Source organism: Neolamprologus multifasciatus, chromosome 3 (genome assembly GCF_963576455.1).
Source record: "Neolamprologus multifasciatus chromosome 3, fNeoMul1.2, whole genome shotgun sequence".
In the NCBI taxonomy this organism is placed as follows: domain Eukaryota; kingdom Metazoa; phylum Chordata; class Actinopteri; order Cichliformes; family Cichlidae; genus Neolamprologus; species Neolamprologus multifasciatus.
In genome coordinates, this window is record NC_140441.1 from 19,752,479 (window position 1) to 19,772,903 (window position 20,425).

Below are 20,425 nucleotides of genomic sequence, written 5' to 3' on the forward strand. Positions count from 1 at the left end.
TTAGCAATAATGCTGCATTATCAAATCAAACTCACTGGTTCACAGATGAGCAGTCTACAACACAAGTGTGACTCTGAGCTCAGTGACCTTGTCAATGAAAGACAAATGTGTGCAGATAAAACAAATAGATGAAAATCAAATGGAAAAACAAAGAAAAGACAGAAGAAGGAGGAAGACAAGACATTACAAAAAACACAGGGTAAGTTTGTAGGAATCAACAAAATACACACCAGGTAGAGAAATATCATCTCTATAGGGAAACTCAATCAGAATAAAATAAAAGTCGGGAGATTTTCCACTTACCCATCAGAATCAGCAGAAAGAGACTCCACCGCATCTTTAATCTGCCGGATTAAATAAATATTTCATTAGATAATGAAATCATGTTTCATTTCATAGATGGTCTTGTTATAATCATCATTATAATCTGGGTGTACAGATTGGAAGTTCAGCTGGACCCAAATGCAGACACGAGCAGGCAGCCAGAGTTTAACAGGAAGTGAACCGTTTATTCAACTGATGGCAACAAAAGAACAAACGCAGCAAACATCTAAAGGGTGAAAAAGTAAATTGTAAATGTTTTACATCACTCATGTATACATCAAAACATAGAATTAGGCTTTATCACTGTTATCACTGTTGTAAAAATACTCCATGCTGTACTAATACAGAGGTGTCTTATTGTTGAGGTCAGGAGCTGCCAGATCTGTTTTCTCTGGTAGTCTGCATGCATGAAAGAGTCTCTGCTTAACATAACTGATATTATATTAAGGCTGATTCTTTGGTTTAAAGGTGCTTTTCTTTTAAATCCAGTCTGCAGCATACCTTAGAAATTGATTTTGAAAATATATAAATATATATAAACACAAACAAACACAAAACATGCAATGAATTACAGATTTCAAACTTACATCTGGTTAGTCGTTCAGTTCTACGTCTAATTTGGCCTCTTTCCTCGAAGGGTTCAAATAAATACTGAAATAAAAGCAAACACAGAGAGCTCATTATGCAAAGATTGGAATTTATATATTAAAATACTGCTGCTGCTTTCAGAAAGATAAAGACGAGGGAGTTTTTACACGTATGAAAGCGGTATTCTGTTGCGTGTTATTTATTTTAGAGCAGACAGGAAACAGGAAAATAGCTTTTTCCTCAATGATTGTAAAACTGTATAATTTTGTTGTATTGTCTTGTTTTTGAACTGACTTCTCATCATATACTTTCACCAATGAAAAATCTGATGATGGTTTGGATCATTTATATGCAGAAATATTGAAATTATGGAAAAATGTATATTTTTATTGTGAGCTTGTTCTTTACCTGAGTGTTTTATCTTGATGTCACTTTACAATTTCCTTACTTTTGCATGTAAACACTGAAACACTGCTGATAAAATAAGACCAGAATCTGTGGATAATTTGCTTTTTATTACTTGTTTTTCATTTAAAATGACTTTTGCAATTATTGGATGTCGTCACTTACAGTCTAATGTCTCTGAACTTTCCCACACACGTTGGAGAATATGACTGTTTTTCAATAACTATCATTAAGAGATTATCTTAATTTTCATATGAACACATTTTTCACTGTACATGTAAAGTTATAAATCCTACCAGTGTGGATCATATGTAAAATTTTAATGCAAATTTCTCTGAAATGATTACGAGATAAACATGTGAGCAAATGAGCCACACGCTCAGAAAACTTCCCACGAACTCCAGTCGTCAGCAAAATGACCTCAAATATATATATTTTTTGAAAAGTGATCAAGAGCATTTTCTTATTATTTCATCCTGTTCTTTAATAGTGCTTGTTAAGCAGGTTGTAACCTATCTAGGGGAGCTATGCCTTAAACATCTCTGTCAGTTGATATACGAGTGGTAATTTTTTTCATTAAATGAATGAATTAAGGATAAAAACCATTAGAGGTCCATAATAACTGACAATAAATGTAATGTGTGGGAATATTAGACAGTGAAAGGATAAAAGAGAATGTATTTTTAGTGTTTTTGCTTTATATTCAGAAAAACAGACTAAAATATCTAAAAAATGGCAGAAATGCAGAAATACAGACTGCCCATTTGTAGTGCAATCCTCAGGTAAACATCCTGAGGATCAAGGTGCAGTATATGAAAGGGAAAAGATACAGTGTAACTTGTTACGACATGTTGTGAAGTGAATTGGATTTTAAACCATGTGCTCACATAAGCACAGGAGCTGTATGCTGTGCATGCTGCTCTCTCAGACTGTTGCTGAAGGAAATACAGTGCTGTTAAAAAGTGTTTTCTCCTTTCCTGATTTCTTAGTTTTGTGCATATTTGTTACATGTTTCAGATCATCAACCAAATGTTAATATTAGACAAAGAAAACCTGATTTTTTAAAATTATGGTTTCATCTATAAAGGGAGGAGGTTATCTAACAGTGTCCTACAGTGTTTTTTAGCATCAAGGGTGTCATAAAGTTTGTTGTTTCTCTTATTTAATGTAACTCCACTGCTATCAGCACTTTGTCAGTCATTTTATTTTTAAAAATAGTCTCTTTCTGTTTGCGGTTAAAAACAAACAAACAGTAAGAGTGTTGAGCTGTGCAGACAGCAGAGGGAGTCAAAGCCAAGTGAAAAACTTATCAGGGCTCAGAAAAGGCTTCAGGTAGGTTTCTTATTTTTCTCACCCACCAGCTCTGCCAGTAAAGGCCTTAAAATCCTGTTTTCGGCAACAGTGTTATTCCTAAGCAATCTTTTCTTGTTTGAATACATCAGTCTGCCTCTGCTTTTCCTCCCATGACAAGTAAAAGCATTAAAAACATTGCTCTGAAGCCCTGAATGTAGCCAAGCGGTTATAGAAGTTATTTAGCTATTATTTAAACTGAATGATATTATCTCTTTGAGAAACATTCCTTTGTTCTTTACCCAACTTATATGAACATTATGTTTTATTTCAGGGGTGTGACGTAACTTTTCAGCAAGGAAAAAACTCTTCCTGCACTCTTTAACGAGACAAACTGGACCGCATGAAAACACAGTGTACTGACGAACTCCTTCCAGGGTTAAAGAATAATAAAACTGTATTACATGTGTAGTTAAATATTTACTAATAGCTGACAATGACACATGTTGGAGGATTTATTTTAATAACCATTCCTATAGAAGCAATAAAACACAATGAAAACAGCTGAATACACATAAAACTTTATTATTGGCGAGGTATACATAAAATGCTTAAAAGTAAAAGTATCATCAGTGTCATATGGATCAATATTACTGCTGCAGATGGTTAAGACTGAGGTTTACTTTAAACAAAGGATCATAACATGGCTATGAGGACCAAAAAGTGGCTTCTAATCATTGTACAAACACAATTTCAAATAACTTAAATTAAACAGTATAGTAAATATATATTTTTTAAAAACCAGCTGAATCAACAGGCTTGTGTGTAATGTGCTGGGTGGTTACTTTTAATATCTACAGCAGTATAAGAAAATAATAAAAAAATGAAGGTATGAAGGTGTGTCGACGAAACAGCAGATTAAACATTTATTATAGATGTTAATTGTCTTGGTTGAAACTGGACATGATGTCAGTTCCTCCTCTCTGCTTTCATTGCTAATATGCTAACACAACATGCTGTGATATTCTGTGTGAATAACACACACGAGACCCTAAAACAAAAACTGTAATCACCCTTTTTATATAGCTTTTTTAATGTTGGATACAGTCTCTTCTCCCTTAATCCATATTTTGGTTCTTAATATAAAACACAGAAGTGACTCGCTCCAATATTATTATTGTTTTTTCATCTTTCTACATTAAGTGCTTGATAAAAATCATAAAAGCAAATAATTTCTGCTGCAGTAATTAACCTGCAGTGAGTCAGAGAGGTTTAAAACTTATTGTTTAGAACAAATAAAATTATATTTCTCATGTTCTCTTTGACTGACCCACTGATACCGTCCTCCTCTTTCCATAGCTGCACACCTACCACACTCCTCAATCTTTCCATTATCAGCCCAGTTCTCGTAGCAGACTAGTTTGTCACTGATCCAGAACCACAGATCCATCACGCAGGTGTAGCGCAGTCCCACCCATACGTAGGGACTACTGGCATTCTTGGCTCGCTTCTCCACCCATCTCTGTTGGTGAGGGTTAGTGATGGAGACCAGGTCAGTGTGGTGCAGTCTGCAGTAATCCATGGCTTCCTCCCAGGTCTTGTTTTCATTGATCAGAATCAATTTATCTGTCAGAAACCATCAAACTTCAGTTAAGTCTGGTTAACAGCAGCTTATGTTACACTTTACCTTGAATACAGACAGTACACAATAAAACATTGTAGTTTTTCACTTCCTTTAGCTGTATACTTAATTAGCTTAAGTGTATACAGTGCATTTGGAAAGCATTCACAGTTCCACATTTTGTCCTGTTACAGTCTTATTCCAAAATAGATTAAATTGCTTGTTCACTTCAAAGTTCTGCACACGATACCCCAAAATGAAAAAGTGGGGAAAAGATTGTTGAAATTCCTGCAAATCAAAAACAAAAATATGGCATATACAGTATGCAAGTATTTACACTTTGTTGAAGTATCTTTGTCAACACTTGAAGCTTCAAACCTTCCTAAGTATGATGCTACAAGCTTGGCATAACTATTTTAGGGAAGTTTCTCCCATTCATTGCACAACCTCTGAAGCTCCATCAGGTTGGATGGTACACAGCCATTTTCAGATTTCTTCAGAGAATCAAGTTCAAACTTTGGCTCTTGCTGGTCACTTGAGGACCTTCACAGTGGTTCTGCAGCCACTTGTTTTTATCTTGGCCATGTGCTTGGGGGCTTGTCCTGTATAAAATGAACCTAATGTGAATCTAATGTTCGGTGCTCTCTGGAGAAGCTTATCATCAAGGACGTCTCTGTACATTGCATTCATCTTTCCCTCGACTTGTCTCCCCGTCACTGCTGCTGATAAACATCCCCAGAGCATGATGCTGCCACCACCATGCTTCACTGTAGGGATGGTATTGGTCCGGTGATGAGTGGTACCTGGTTTCCTCCACGTGATGCTTGGCATTCAGAGTTAAGAGTTAAATCTTTGTTTCATCAGACCAGAGAATTTTATTTCTGATGGTCTGAGCATCCTTGGGTGCATTTTGGTAAACTGAGGAGTGGCTTCAGTCTGCTCACTCTACTAAACAGGCCTGATTGTTGGAGGGCTTCAGAAATGCTTGTCCTTCTGGAAGATTCTCTCTCCACAGAGCAATGCTGGAGCTCTGTCAGAGTGACCATCACTCCTTGACTAAGGCTTTTCTACCTCAAACTCTCTAACTGGTGAGGTGGCAGCTCTAGGAAAGTCCTGGTGGTTTCAAACTTCTTCCATTTACAGATCTCTGTGCTTATTGGGACCTTCAATGCTGCAGAAATGTTTCTGTGCCTCAACACAAGCCTGTCTCAGAGCTCTACAGACAATTCCTTAGATCTTCTAAGTCTAGTGATTCTCCTATTACAGGGAAAAATAAATCAGATTAATCTTAGTAAAAACTCACCATCATAACAGAAGAAAGGATTTTTGTTGTTGCATTCATCAGAGCTCCATTTTCCTGATCTGTTTAACAGAGTCGAAGCACATTTCTTGTTGTTTTGTCCATCATAAAATGACTCCATATCCCAGTGCCTGAAAGAGAAATTTCTTCCATCTGACCACCTCCAGGTGTCTCTGAACAGGCCGATCCACACAGTCATCGGAGAGCCCTGAGACTTATTCAGGATCTTAAATTCTTCCCCATCCACCTGATCGAGTCCACTGGCCAGGTCAGTGTAGTGATCTCTGCAGTAGTTCTGAGCCTGTCTCCAGTTGAACTTGAACTCTTTAATCAAATGGATCGATTTACCGTTTCTCTTCTTTCCTGTTAAGCAAAACATCAAAACAAAACAAAATTTCCATCACCACAAACATTTGAAGAAATACAAAAAGACACATCATTTGTATGATTCCTCAAACATGCTTTCTCTCCATTTCTCTTTCAGTTCAGTTATATTATCAAATCAGACTATTATCCACATATTCTCACCATCGTAGCAGATGAACCACAACATTTTGTCACATGTGACATCTGCCCAGTTTTCTCTTGTCTTCACACAGTTCTCATTTTGATTTTGATAATCTGGTTCAGAAGGTCCCCATCTGGTTTCATGTTCAGTGTATTTCACCCCTGGCAGAGACCAATGCCACATCCTGTTTTCTTTTCCTGCGTTGCTGAACAATCCAATCCAGGCTTTACCTTCATACTCTGTGGATTCACGCAGTCTCACCATGTCTGCCATGTCAAACACGCTGGCCAGGTCTGCATAATTCTCTCTGCAGTATTTCTGTGCTTCTTCCCAGGTTTTGTTTTCTCTAATAAAGTGGTACTCATACGAGTAACAGGTGGAGACAAAACACTGACCTAAAAACCTGGATGACTGAGAACCTTCACAGACACTGACCTAAAAGCAGTAAAATATTAGCAATAATGCTGCATTTACAAATCAAACTCACTGGTTCACAGATAAACAGTCTACAACACAAGTGTGACTCTGAGCTCAGTGAGCTTCTCAGTGAAAGACAAATGTGTGCGACTATAAGACTATAGTGTTTGAATACAATAAAAATAATGTTCACAGTAAACAAAGACATGAGATTGAAATAAAAAGGATTATTCATAACAAAATGAAGCAATTGAATTGATGGAGATCAAATGAAAAAGCAAAGATGACAGATAAAAAAAATATTGTCAAAAAAAAGAATCATAAGTTTGTAATAAAATACACACCAGGAAGAGAGGAGTGAAATCTACAACACATTAACCAGATACTACAGAAAATGAATAAAAGGAGTGAAAAAACACACCAAAGATCATCAAAAGGACAATCATGAAAGAGCAACGTAGTGGAAATATTGAGAGAAAAGAATTACAGCAATAAATAATAACAATAGCAAAAATCAGAGTAGAATGTAAACCGGAAAAATACAAACATGTTAGCAGAATAAAACTGAGGAAGCAGTGCGGAGAATTTCCACTTACCCATCAGAAGCAGAAACCGACTCCACCGCATCTTTAATCTGCCACATAATGAAAACATCTTTTCTTTAATATACAGTAAAAAGATGACAACACTTTGAATGTAAAATGTGTCGTTTTAGTGTGTGTGTAGAGAAATGACATTCATATAGAACTTGCACTTAAAATGCTGGAAGTCACTGTTTTGTTTGATACTGTGTTTGGATGTGTTTCTCGAGGAACTGTATGAAAACACGTTTTAGTTCTTTTAACATTCAAATAAAATGATCTGTTGAATTAATCTGATAAACCACATCTCTAATTGAGAAAATCTTACCTTAAACTCAGGTTAAGAAAATTAAACCTCTAATACAACAGCTGGTAAATGATCTGAAACACATTCGGTACTTAGAATATTTTATGATGCATAGAGTTTATTATTTTTAGCTTCTCTTTAATATCATAGTGTTTATACTTCATATATCTAATTGTGTACAGTGACACTGGTCGCACATTGTTAATTCATGAAGCTTTTATCAGTCTGTTGTTGCTTTTGCCATTAGCTTATCACATTTATCAAACAAATACAAGGTTTTTAAGAAATAGCAACATCTAATCATGAATGAAACCCTCATCAGTTGAGCCTATACTGTATAAAGTTTAACCTGGAAGTGTATTAAGTGCTACCCAGGAATCAAGAAAAACCAGACAGTATGTATAAAATGACCCATTTATTACTAAATACCTCACAAGTCCCCAAAAGGCCGTTCCTAGTCTGGTCTGGACGCTCTACTTTAAATTTGCCTGATTATCATTTGAAGCGACAGCTCTGTTTAGGTCATTGATGAGATACTGTGTGATCATTTTGCAGTGCTGTACAGAAAGGTTGGGTTGGATCCCACAATTGTTCTGTGGGACGCAGATCACATTTTGAAGAGAGGACCCAAATGCAGATGTTGGGAGACTAAACTTAACAAAAGCAAGCTGTTCATTAAGGCTGCAATCATAAAAAATACATAACAAAGGCAAAAGGAGACTCGGACTTTGACTAAAACCAAGCTAAACTAGGAAATCCACTGGTCACCAAATAATAAGTATACTCCATTCAATGTAATGAATTACAAATTTTAAACTTACATCTGGTTAGTGGATCTATCCTTGGTTGATGTCTGTCGACGAAGTGTTCAAGTAAATCGGGAAGTACTAACAAACAAAGAGAAGGCTTTATGGAGAGCATGGATGAATTTAAATATTAAAATAGTGCAGTCCTAACCAAATCAGCAGAAGTATCATAACAGAGCATCACTGATGGCTGTCCAACAAAAACAAACTGAAAGCATCATTCTGTCTCGCCCTTTTTTCACTCACAAACATATAAAATATAATAATTTTCCCCAATAATTGTAAGACTATAATTATATTGTTGTCTATTGTTTTTGAACTGACTCCTCAATATAAATATAATGAAGGTGGTAATATGAGTAAAAAGGAGAGATGAGAATGTATGTTTAATCTTTTTAGTTTATTCTCAGAAATAAAGATTAAAATAAATATGAAAATTCATAAAAATGAAAGAAAAGTAGAGACTGCGCCTTTGTAGAGCAATCCTCAGGTAACGATCCTGTGACCAGGGTGCAGAATATGAAAGAAAAAAAATACAATGTGCCTTGTGTATTCAATATTTCCAGTTTGATAGTGTAGTATCTGCCCTGTGAGTGTTCAGGTGTGCAGACAGTAGAGGGAGGTAAAGCCAAGTTTAAAAATCAAGGGCTCAGAAAAGGCTTCAAGTCACTGACCAGCTCTACCAGTAAACATCCAGTTTTTGGTACCAGTATTATTCCTGATCAGTCTTTTCTTGTGTAAATGCATCAGTCTATGATTATTAATGGCAATGATTAATGCTGGCTTTAAATTCTGGGTCACAAAATATTTTTATATGTGTTGCCTTTTCCTGGAACAGCTGAGTAGTCATCATTAACATTATAACTCTGCTTTTCCTCCTGTGACACTTCAAAAACATTGTTCAAAACCTAATGTAACCAGAATAGAAACTATTATGAAGTTGTCAGGACAGAAATACGTATTATGTCTTTAAGGGGACTTTTGTTCTTTCCCAAATTTATTTTAAAGTGTTGGTGGATGTTATGTTTTACACATATTTTGGTTTATCTGATTAATACAGATCAATAATCAGTCAATCTTGATTTATGAAGCATACATTTATAGAGCAACACACACCAGAAACTACAAAATTCATGTCACAATCAAATTAACATTATAAAACACAATGTACACTCTAATAACTACACCTTGTTAATCCTGTGTGAGCCCACAGATTCAACAAGGTGCTGGAAACATTCCTCAGAGATGACAGCAATGTTGTGCATTCAGAGCTACTCTGCATATCTTCACACATTCTTCACCACAACCCTGCTGCTAACCTGATATTTTCTCTTTTTCAGACCATTCTCTGGGAAAATCCCAGCAGCTCCACAGTTTCTGAAATACCAACCTGTCTGGCACCAAAACCACGCCCCATTCAAAGCAGCTTAAATCATCTTTCTTCCTCATTCTGATCCACAGTTTCAGCTTCAGCAGGTCGTTCTGATCAAGTCTACATGCGTCAATGCACTAAGTTGCTGCCATGTGATTTGATATCTGGGGTTGAACTATGTGTATAAGATATTTAAGGCATCACAGATTAATAAAATAATAATAAAGAATTTAAGCTACTTCAATTATTGTCAATTTTGTGTAAGTCAGAAAAACTGTGCATTATAGAAACCCAAACAGGACACTTTAGTTTTACTTAATCTCTAAGGAGTTACAACAGAAATGAGAAATAGCACCCAAACGTTACAGTTTCTACTAATCTCCCATGGTCTTTGCTCCAGTGTCTTGAGAACAGCGAACTTTCTGAGCTCTACATCGTTTATTGTCTCTGTTAGTAACGCTTATGTATTTCCCAATAAATATGCAGTTCGTCACAAACTTGCTCAACAGGCCTTTTGCAGGATTGTATTTCACAATAGCAGGAAAAGTTGTGTAACATTGACTATGATAAACACTCTCTGACTCTCACTGATAGATCAGTTTTCCCTGCAACCTCATACGTCTATAATTTGTCAAGATTTCTGGGAATTAGTCATAGCTGAAGTTTTTATTTTGCTGAATAAATGTATACTTTTTATATATTTAAATGTATTTACAATGAGAGCTTTTTGTATCTAGTAGAGCTATATGGTTAGAGTTTGAAACTTTATACTATATTGTATTATTTAATTTAGTTTAGTTAGTTACTTTTCTGTCTTGGAACAATTGTGATCACATAATTTGCTCAGGGATTAATGACGTGTTCTGATTCTATCGATTTCTATCTACTGCTTGCAGGAGTAAATTTCTTTCCAAACGCAGTAGAAACCTTGGGTGTCGATCGTAGTTGGTTTGCGCTTTATGTTCCTCGGGGAAGGAAATGCTTCTCCAAATTAGGGCGGCATCATACTCATAACTGCGGTAGCTTCCTGAAATGTTCAAACTGTCAAGTCACTATATGTATGCAGTAATGCTCACTTCATGAAATAATCTTCACATATTTCCCATTTCATATTCACTTCCTCAGATTTGTTCCATCCTCTTATCTGACAGCCTTCAGATGAAGTCATATTAGAAGGAGAACCCTGCAAAGGTATGAATGAAGGGAAAAAGCTGCATGTCGTAGGGGAGGAGGGGGTTGAAGGTTGGAAAGTCCCTTCAAGCTTCCAATGTTTGTCTGTCGAGCGTGGACAATAAGGCCAGCTAGCCACAACTCATCAGGGAGCAGGAAGCAGGGATGACAGAGGGTGGGAGAGTTCAGCAGGAGTCTGCAGCCCCTCCAGGAAGCACCAGCGGGCTCGCACACGTGTTATTGGCTGGTAGAGTGGACTATTAAGTCCCAGGAGGAAACAGGTGCCCTCAGCTTCATTGTTTCCTCACCAGCAACCAAGAAAAAAACGAAACAAATACTAAAAAAAAAAAAAAGGGATAATTTTACTGAGCAGAAGATGTGATTCATGGGTAAAAAGAGTCTCCTAATGGGAGGAAGGAAATCAAAGGAGGTGAAAGGCTGAAGGCGCAGAGAGCCCGAAAATAAGTTGTTTTAGTTATCCAGTTGTTTACGCATTCGCCTAACAAGCAAAAGATCCCCAGTTTGATCCCGGGATGAGATATAGATCCCTCTGGGATCGTGTCAGGAAGGGCACTCTACCACATCAAACATGTGGCACGGCCCCCTGGGCGAGCCATTATGACAAAAGTAGTTTTAGTCATTCAGGGGATGAGTCATATGGAGCACCACGGTCTTGGAGGAACGTTGTCTCATTTCACTGTGTACTGCACCACTGCACATGGTTGGGATGACAATAAAGTCACTTGACCTTGAGTTCTTTAAACTACAATATATACACTATGACACACCAAAGATCACGTTTCCAATTAATATAAAAATGATTTAATTTAAATTGTACAAAACCATCTTTGTCCAGCAAATTACCTCTCACAAATACAGATTGAGTAATATTACATTTTTATTTGAGTTCAGTTGTCTTGTTTAAACGTTTAGCAAACATCATTTCAGTATGATACAAAAGTCCTTTGCCTGCTTGGACTGGAAAAGCACATAGTTTGACTTTTTTCTTTAAAATTACACAGGCGCCGGGCCATCAGGTTAAGATAAATCAAAGTTAAATACACATCAGACAAAGAAGCTTCGGTAACTTGAAACTGAAAAACCCCACGTCTGTTCTAATTTACACCAAATCTGATCACATCTCCTTCACAAAACTTGCTTTATCTTTCCTTCAATCTGCTCACACACACACATTTCTTTACAATTCAATATGCACACAAATGCACAACACTTGTACGACTTTACCTTTCGCTCCATGCCCTGTCCCCTTCTTTACACTTCTTCACAAACCCTCAAGCAAAACATTCTTTAATCGTCTCAATCGTGTATTATTAAAGCACAACCTCACCAAACCTCAACCAACAGCTTTGTAGAAATGACTGTCTCTTACTCCATGTGTAACCTATTTGTATTTTTTCATTCATTTATTGTTTGTTGTTGCCTCTATTCAAGACTAGATGCTAACAATTTTGCAACTGACAAGTGAGTTAATGTGCCAAATTTCACATTCTGACAGATTCAGATTATTGACGTGCGATTAGTGATCCTCCTCAGCAGGCCTGCAGTATAGGCTGGTAGGGCTCAGTCAGCACTTTGTAGCGGATCTTGGTGTTTGTGACGGCCCCGTGCTTCTGGCGCAGGTGCAGGCGCAGCTGGCTCTTGTGTCGGAAGTGCAGGTCACACTTCTCGCACTGGAAAAACACAGGGCGTTCATTCATTAGACATCATGAACATGACAGGACAATGCTCTTGATGCTGCGATTACGTGTGCCGCAGGTAGCTTACGCTGTAAGGCTTCTCTCCGGTGTGGATCCGCAGGTGACTCTTAAGCGTCTGCAGGTGGCGGAAGCGGGTGCCGCAGGTGTTGCAGGGGTAAGGCTTCTCCCCAGTGTGAATCAACACGTGGGCCCTGAGGTGGGCAACCTAACACCGGGGCAGACCACACAAACAGGTTGAGAGGTGCAAAATAAAGCATGCAAACATCAAATAAGGCAGGCCTCAAGGAAGAGCTGTAGCCGTCTACACTCGTTCCACATTTTCAAATTTTGCGACCAACTAGAAGAGTTAACAAGAAACTGGAACTCAACTAGTCTACATGATACTGCTGGAGATAAAGAAAACACACCAGTATCTAGTGTGGCTAACATCTGTGTTATTACTGAGAAATCATTGAAGTCTTTTCACACAGTCATTTGACCCTCACCTGAACAAACCGTGCCCCACAGGTGTCACAGCGGTAAGGCTTCTCTCCGGAGTGAATCCGGGAGTGAGTCTTCAGGTTGGCTGGTCGGTTGAACTGAGCTGCACACACATTACAGCGGTATGGCTTGTCACCTGCAGACCCAGAGGTCATTGTTACATGTTTGTTGTTCACTTCTGAACTGCATGCAGAACAGGAAAGTAAATTTAAACTTTTTTTTAAGTCTCACCTGAGCAGGCAGGTTTGGGTCCTTGAAGGCTGCCAGAGTAGGAATAGGGCGTGCAGTAGCTTTCACGCTTAACTTGGTGATGATTGAGATGGGCGGCTTCTGGGTGAGAAGAGTGCGATTTCAGGAAAATAGTTAAAAAATATAATTTTATAATAGCACCAGTGGAAGAAGGTTTTAAAAGTGCTGTTTATACCTACCATGTCCCTCCTTGTTAGAGGTGGGCACAGTTGGGTGGTCCACAGAGGGTGATGGCCCGAGGGGAGGGGCTCGGCCAGAACCCTCGTAGCAGGAGGCCTGCCCCTGTCTGAGGAAGAGAGGGTCAAAGATTTTAGAAACCCTTACAAACTTTCTGTTTTCTCCATCTTTTCATTGTTGTTATCCAGTTTACCTTTCAATCTGACCGGGCACTTCTCCAGACCACGCCTCTGTTGGTGCTTTTGGTGTTGAGTCATCAGTGGGTGATGCTCGATTTTGGGGTTCCTCCATCTCCTCGACTTTCACTGCACTGGCAGCACAGAGAGGGTTGAGGACAATGTACTTGTACTTCTTCCAGTTGCAGGCCTTCGGGTCTGGCGTGGCTTTGGCATCACTCTGGGGAAAACAGACAGAACATCAGTTATACAAGTGCTGCACGAGCTCCCCAAAATCCTACAAATCAAATACTTGCACTGAGACATACCACAAGGTTTTTGTTGCAGGTCTCAGATGCAGCAGGAGAACTTGGTTGGCAGCTGGAGCGGGTGGGGCTGCTTGGAGACAAAGTCGGGCTTGCCATGAGAGGTGACTCAGGGTCTCCTTTCAGCTCTGTTGACCTGGGCTGACAGCTGGGGAAAGCCCCTGGCTTGAGAGAGCCCCCAGTCACTACAGGGACCCTGCAGGAAAAATAAAGGAAGTGCTGTAATGAGCTAAACCCGTCAAAGGACAAAGGAGCGCAAACCAAAGCACGTCTGGCATTGTGCAAACAACAGCTCAAAGTAATAAACAACTTTGAAAAGTAGGAGCCGCGCAAAAAAAGTCATCTGGGACATCAACTATACATTTAATTATTCAGTTTCACACTAGACCTTCTTACCGGGTTGCTGCTGCTGTTGGCAGTAATCGCAGGGGTCCTTGAGTAGGCAAGTCCCCTCCTTTGGGAGATACAGAGGGTACGGACACCCTGGAGTCCAGCTCCAAGTGGAGGTGTCTGAATGTCCTATTCTCCATGCTGCAAAAGATTGCACATGCAATTTGATCCAGTTTAATACACTATCTCTTCCAAGCTGTGAACAGCACGTGTTCTTTCATGGCCCTCACCAGTGCAGCTGCATGAATTCCCGGCAGGTCTCAGCCACGTGGTCCATCTGCAGGTAGACAGCCACAGCCAACACCCCGGAGACAATGCTCGGTGTCAGAGGGAGGCGGGAGGTGTACATGAAGTCTAGCAGCAGGGAGACGCTGGAGGGGTCCAGCGTGGTGGGGAAAGACACAGTCATGAGCTGCTCCCCGCTCCCACCACGCCCCTGTAGCAATGCACGGCGTGAATACAGCGAGTAGAAGAAACCACTGAGAAGAGAGGAGAAAGCAAAAACAACTTAAAGTAAGACATGCAGTTCTCGTATAAAATACTATCTGCAGTGCTTTTAAGGGAAGAAATGGGGAGAAAGGGGGTGGGAAGAAAAAAACAATGGATGTACTAAGTGGAAGGAAACAGGAGCTTATGATGAACGAAACAAAATTAGAAAGACAAAAACAACTATGAGTCAGGCATAGAAAGAGGTGCAAGATGTACCACTCGGATTATTTTTGCAGTAGAGGAAGATTAAAGAAGATATTGCTCCTAAATTCTGACCACAAAAGGACTGGTTTGTCCACCAACCTGCAGGCCACGAGCACAGCACAGTGTGCCTGCAGGTGCACGTTGCCAACGATCAGGGTGGTGTCAGTCAGGATGCTCCGATGTCGGAGTTCATTCAGGTTCAGCAGCACATCATTGGAGTGGCGAGTGAACTCCTTCACATATCCTTCAGCTGGGGCCGCAGCCCTCATGCTCTGCCCTCTGTCGGCCCTATATCCCTCCAGAGCTTCCATCGTGCTCATCTGAATCTTTAAGGCATTATAAGTAAAACAATGAGGCACTGTACATATTTTTCATGATTCTTTTAATGATTGCACCAATATCCTTTCTATGTAAGATGCATAACAGACACTTACCTGTGTGTAACTGAAAGAATAAATATACTGGAGTGTCCCAGACACATCCGTTAGGTGAGACCAGCTCCCTACTCGTACCTTTGAGTGGGGAAAAAAGAAATACTAATTTAATCCCATTTGCATATTCAACTTTACAGTGTTACGTTTTTAAATCGACATGAATATGAATCAAACAGCAGCAGCGTGCACTTTTAAAAACTAAGAGTTTACCAGAATTTTCTGTAGATAAATCACCTATTTAGTGTACTTCAAGGGTTGTTTAAAGAAGATTAAGATTATTAACAGTTCTACATAAAAAATAAAAAAGTTAATCTAAGAAAGCGACAGTTAGGCAAATCATTTTTAAAAAAGCGAAACAATCAGTATTTCCACCTTACCCCGACCAGCAGGGACGAGAATTAGCGTGCACTGCACTGACGTCAAACCCCTTTGGCTCAGTGTTCAGTCCACGGTCAAAGATGTGGAGCAAAGGGATCACCGACAGCCTCCGTTTGCTCTGAGCAACACTGTGAGGAGAGGTTGAAGGGAGGGAGCTCTTTATAATATCATTCAGGAAGCCCCCTTACAACCAGAGCAGCTCATTTCCTCTTTCCTCAATGGGCCCACGCGCTCACTGGAAGCAACGCAGGAAAAAGCCCTGCATGGCTCAGGCTCCAGGCTCTAAGTATTTTTAGTGGTCTATTAGTTTTTCTAAACTCCCCCCTAGGTCTGTACAAACTAATAGCAGGAAAAGCATCGTGTGTTTTTGTGCCATGTTAAAAAAATATGTGTAAGGACCTTTGGGGACATGCAGTACGTGTCTGACTATCCAGGGGTAAGCCAGAGAACATCCCCCACCAACGCTTTCCTGCCCTTCACCTCTCTCCTGGACAGAGGAAACTGCTTGACAGGAAGCTGGAGCACCAACTTATTGTTGGATAAACAAGTTATGCTTTCACCTTTTTAAAGGATGATTTTTTAAACATTTTTACAGATTTTGCTAATAATTTTATGCGCAAGCTCTCATAACCTATGATGATACCCATCATTTATAATAAATACTCTCATTCAAATACAAACTGTCATTGATGAGTCAACCAGGTCAGTATAATGGGCATTTATAAGTACTTCACAACACTATCCGGAAGCTTCTGGCTTGATGCCTCAGAGCAAAGGCTACGTGTTATGAGGACCAAAAGGAAGGAAGCTAGACAAAATTGATCATTATAAATGGGAGACACCTTCTCCACACTGAAAAACAACCCCTACCCAACCCTGACTGAGAGAAATGCAGCCGACAGATGTGCAGGAACTTCCCTACACATACACACAAACATGCACAAACTTATTATGCATCCTGCAAAGCTGCTCAGAGACGTGGATTAAAAAAAAACGCCCGCACAGGACATCCGTCAATAATAAAGCAAGCAGGAGATAAGGGAAGAGATATGGAGACCTGGGTTGGGGGCTGGGAGGTGTTAATGAAGTGAGGGGACAAAGGCTTTAGAGGTTATGAATATATTTTTTAAAAAAATGATTAGCGGAAAGCTGCCCCATCTTTAGCACAGCTTCAGGTTCACAGAGAATCACACACAGTACAGTTAACTGAGTCACAGCAAACGTGAACTATGAACTGTGTTTCCTCCACATCAGAGCATTTTACAGGAGACCATGAGGAAGGTGAAGAAAAAAATCTTCAAGGTTGACTTCTTAGAAGTGCTCTAATTCAGCTATACTGTGTAATGTTGAGGTGAAGCTTGAAAATGTTCCTCTAAAATGAAAAACAGATGTAGGATTCAGTGCAGGATGAGATCTACAAGAGAAACAAAATACTGCTCGAATTTAAATGATTACTTTTGATGAATTTAAAGGGACTCACAGTTAACTAGACTACATGTTCTCAGTGTTTTGCAGGCTTGATATGTCTTAAAGGGGAAAACATTTAACAAGAATTTATTTAATAGTAATAAAGATTATTAGGCATAGAGTTTACAGTTTTTGTTACACTGTTACACAGTTTGATACAGCACAGTGTACTCTAAACACTGCATGCTTTATATATTGCGTACATTTATATCACACTGTACCACACAGACCACTTCATGCCCCACATGTTGTACTGTGTCCCATACACCGCATTGTGCCCCATATAACACACTATGGCCCATGCACTGCACCACACTCCTTGTGATAGAAATTGCAGACGTTTTCCTTACTGAAGTGCAAATTATTAAATTAAAAACAAATTTATACAGCTGTGATCCTAAATACCCGTTTAACTCAATATAAGTAAGCCAACAAAAGAAGATTAAGTCGAATGCACAAATTTATATTAAGTAAAAATGTAGTTTTGTATTTCGAGTGATGACTTTACTGCATATTATGTGGGAGTTTCCAGTGATAATGTAGATGGCAATAAAAGGACACAGATAAGTATGGATATTTTGTTTTGTACTTTTTTGGCATGCTGTTTTACAATTTATTACTTTGCAACTCTTTTGGATATAAGTCTGAAATCACTGGGAGTCCCACTGTGAGAACCACTGAACAAATGCATTAGTATATCAAATGAAAGTTCAAATAATTTGCTTTTTCAGGTTTGATAAGCCTTTAATAAAATATTTTACCTACAATTCAGTGTCTAAAAGATGATTTCAAAATCAAATGCAAACGCATTTTCATATGAATCCTTTGAAAAGGTGAATCGGAAGTAAGATGTTTGCATGGGACGTTGAGTGTTTTTGTGTGCTCTTGTGCTTTGATTTGTTTGGATGGAGCTCAGATCAATTGTGTGCTTTGAAAAAAAAAGGAAAAACCATAAAGGAACACAACAGTTAAGAAAACAGAGAAGGAGATGTAGGTCTAGGCTACTTCCAGGCATTGTGAGAAGAACGGATGAGGGGGGTGGTTGAGGAAAAGTGAGAACATTACTAAACGGGTTCACCAATGGCCGGAAGCCATTGAGTCTGTCCCGCTGGCAAGACTGGGCAACGCTCATTGTGACTTCCTGCATCTTGCCCCATCTGTCAATGCCCATCAGCGACCCACTGGCCCTGTTTTGATAAAATGCAGAGTTGTTAATATTTAACATCAAAATAAAGTCCCAAATGGACCTTCTACACTTCTCAAATGAAGAGCTTCCCCTTGTTTTTTGATTTCCTGGTTGCCTGGACAGGACCATATTGTTTATCTGATAATGTATGGACTGAAGCCATGCTTTGACTTCAAATCCACCAGTTGGTGCCAAAGTGTTGATAACTCCTGTAACAATAACAGAGATCAACCCAAACTGCCTGTGATTACAGAGCTCTATGGCCATATAAGGGCAAACAGCACAGAGCTAGAGGAGGAGGAGCAGGACAAGGAAGCAGGGAGATCCCAGGGAGCAGCTCTGGTTGTTTGTCCGCTTATTGGCAGAGACAGAGTGGGAAATGAAAAATAAATGATATGAAACCCTTCCTTTGAAGCAGTGCCTTGAGGAAAGAGCCATGTGCCTCCAACACTGTGCTGGGTGGAGTATGAGGAGGAAGAGGGGGAGCGAAGGGAGATGGGCAGCTGACCCAAATCTCATGATTTGATGAAGCTTGATAGAACTAGTACTTGACCTCCATATTAACGGCTGTGTGTGTGTGTGTGTGTGTGTGTGTGTGTGTGTGTGTGTGTGTGTGTGTGTGTGTGTGTGTGTTGTGGAAAAGACTGAGTATACATAGAAACCTTGAATATCTTCAAATATCCATCTAAGAAAGGTAAATACAGTTATGATCAAAGCAAGTGAATATGTAGAATAAATAGAATACATTGGAATAAATAGTATAATTGTCTTTTCAATTCTGTTCAATTTTATTTATACAGTGCTACATCATAGCAACAGTTTCCTCAAGGTGCTTTATATTATAAAGTAAAGACCATACAATAATACAAAAATACAAAAATGCAATGTTTAATTGCCTTTTTGTTGACAATAGTAACTCCTCTGTAAAGGTCCAATCTGCATGAGTGGTATCCTTCAGATGGAACCAATCCAAGGGCTTAGTATCAGTGGTAAGTTGGCAAACATGGCATCAGAGCTATGTTTGCCACAGATGTGCTTCCTCAGAGTGAACTAGTGGCTAGCCTGACACTCTAAAACACTTTGAAGAGAGATGAGAGAAGCAACCTCGGGGCAAGTGATTTGTTTCAAAAAAGATTTTTAAACAGTGCAATGCTTAAGCGAGAAAAAGTTGCTCTAGAAGGAGGTTGCCTAAGAGTGAAATCAAATGAGGAAAAGCAAGAGTCATCGAACAAGGTTATACAGTGGCTATGATTTACAGCGGCTACCTGGGAAAAAAGTTCCTGTTTACTGATTAATCCAAGTTTGGCATTTGTGACAGTGACAGAAGTATGCAGATAAACAGGAGACAGAATGAAACTGTAATGTATAAAACCCAAAAAGAAACATAGTGCTAATCAAGTCTGGAGCTGGACACCAGTACTGAATCACCTTCACCCTATCCTACTCTCTTCACCCAACTCTATGTTGACAGTTCTCGTGCTGCAGCACGATAAGGAGCCCACACGCAAAACAAAGGCAAATGAGTGCTGAACGTCACGGTCTTTGGTCCACACACACGATCATGTTGAGATAACAACATCGGGTATCAGGTTTTGCCCAAACCTGTCAGCACAAGCGCTGTTATTAAACCATAAAAGCAAGAGAAAAAAGATCGGGGGGGTCATCAGGGTAGATGCACTGAAAGCTCCAAATTCTGACTTTAACTAATTGTCACATAAGTACAGAAGTAAAGTTTAAAATGGAATCTGGTCAGATGAACTTTGATTGGTAAACATTCAATTTACAACAATATAAGAAGCATATTTTCCTTAATGGCTAATTATACGATCTAATAAACCTCTAATTTTATATAATTCGTCTCAATTTTACTCAAAGTGATTGTTTCATGTTTATGAGGGACAAAAAAAACTTCGTTGTGCACAGGAAAAACGACCCTAAATGATAATACAATATCTGCTTAACTGTGCCATTTTTTAACCCACTTTCCCCAACTTTCTGTGTTTTCTTTAGCTGGATGATTGAGCATGCATCAAGACATTTTGGTTTGTATAATTTTTACCATAGTCACCTTTTTGGGGAATTC

The 20,425-nt window shown here is 39.2% G+C and overlaps 3 protein-coding genes across 4 annotated transcripts in view; all 3 read right to left on the reverse strand.

Annotated features, from left to right (window-relative positions):
- Positions 1-1,811, reverse strand: part of LOC146521922 (C-type mannose receptor 2-like) — a 13,164-nt gene extending 11,353 nt beyond the window's left edge. Inside the window, exon 1 of the mRNA XM_085148572.1 lies at positions 304-1,811. Coding sequence (XP_085004698.1) covers positions 304-337 — 34 coding nt within the window. The 5' untranslated portion in view covers positions 338-1,811. The remainder of the gene's footprint in view (positions 1-303) is intronic.
- A 155-nt stretch (positions 1,812-1,966) lies between these two features.
- LOC146521923 (macrophage mannose receptor 1-like) lies at positions 1,967-8,298 on the reverse strand. Its single transcript, XM_085148564.1, has 5 exons — positions 8,163-8,298; positions 7,050-7,087; positions 6,057-6,431; positions 5,532-5,891; positions 1,967-4,233 (listed from the first exon to the last, which is right to left on the reverse strand). Exons 2-5 carry the CDS (start codon positions 7,078-7,080, stop codon positions 3,887-3,889), a joined length of 1,113 nt encoding a protein of 370 aa, XP_085004690.1. The 5' UTR covers positions 7,081-7,087; positions 8,163-8,298; the 3' UTR covers positions 1,967-3,886.
- Positions 8,299-10,768: 2,470 nt separating this feature from the next.
- On the reverse strand, positions 10,769-15,913 carry bcl6b (BCL6B transcription repressor). Of its 2 annotated transcripts, none has more exons than XM_085148485.1 (12): positions 15,689-15,913; positions 15,312-15,389; positions 14,977-15,203; positions 14,415-14,663; positions 14,191-14,325; positions 13,798-13,990; positions 13,507-13,709; positions 13,316-13,422; positions 13,119-13,214; positions 12,893-13,023; positions 12,475-12,612; positions 10,769-12,380 (listed from the first exon to the last, which is right to left on the reverse strand). In XM_085148485.1, the coding sequence occupies exons 3-12, from the start codon at positions 15,195-15,197 to the stop codon at positions 12,240-12,242; spliced, it is 1,614 nt and encodes a 537-aa protein (XP_085004611.1). In that variant the 5' UTR covers positions 15,198-15,203; positions 15,312-15,389; positions 15,689-15,913; the 3' UTR covers positions 10,769-12,239. The 2 variants fall into 2 exon arrangements, with proteins under 2 accessions (XP_085004611.1, XP_085004601.1); XM_085148475.1 differs by having other exon boundaries at positions 10,773-12,380; positions 13,119-13,217; positions 15,689-15,910.
- Between the last annotated feature and the right edge of the window lie 4,512 nt (positions 15,914-20,425).

Bases quoted from the DNA above. Each gene is read 5' to 3' on its own strand.
- bcl6b (XM_085148475.1), bottom strand. From the start codon at position 15,197: ATGAGCACGATGGAAGCTCTGGAGGGATATAGGGCCGACAGAGGGCAG. The intron at 13,218-13,315 runs GTAGGTATAAAC...CTTCTCACCCAG, and splicing joins CTCTAACAAGGAGGGACATG to AAGCCGCCCATCTCAATCAT. The intron at 13,024-13,118 runs GTGAGACTTAAA...CTGGGTCTGCAG, and splicing joins ACCCAAACCTGCCTGCTCAG to GTGACAAGCCATACCGCTGT.
- LOC146521923 (XM_085148564.1), bottom strand. From the start codon at position 7,080: ATGCGGTGGAGTCGGTTTCTGCTTCTGATGG. The intron at 5,892-6,056 runs GTGAGAATATGT...TTTGCTTAACAG, and splicing joins GTGGTTCATCTGCTACGATG to GAAAGAAGAGAAACGGTAAA. The intron at 4,234-5,531 runs GTGAGTTTTTAC...GGTTTCTGACAG, and splicing joins TCCTTTCTTCTGTTATGATG to ATAAATTGATTCTGATCAAT.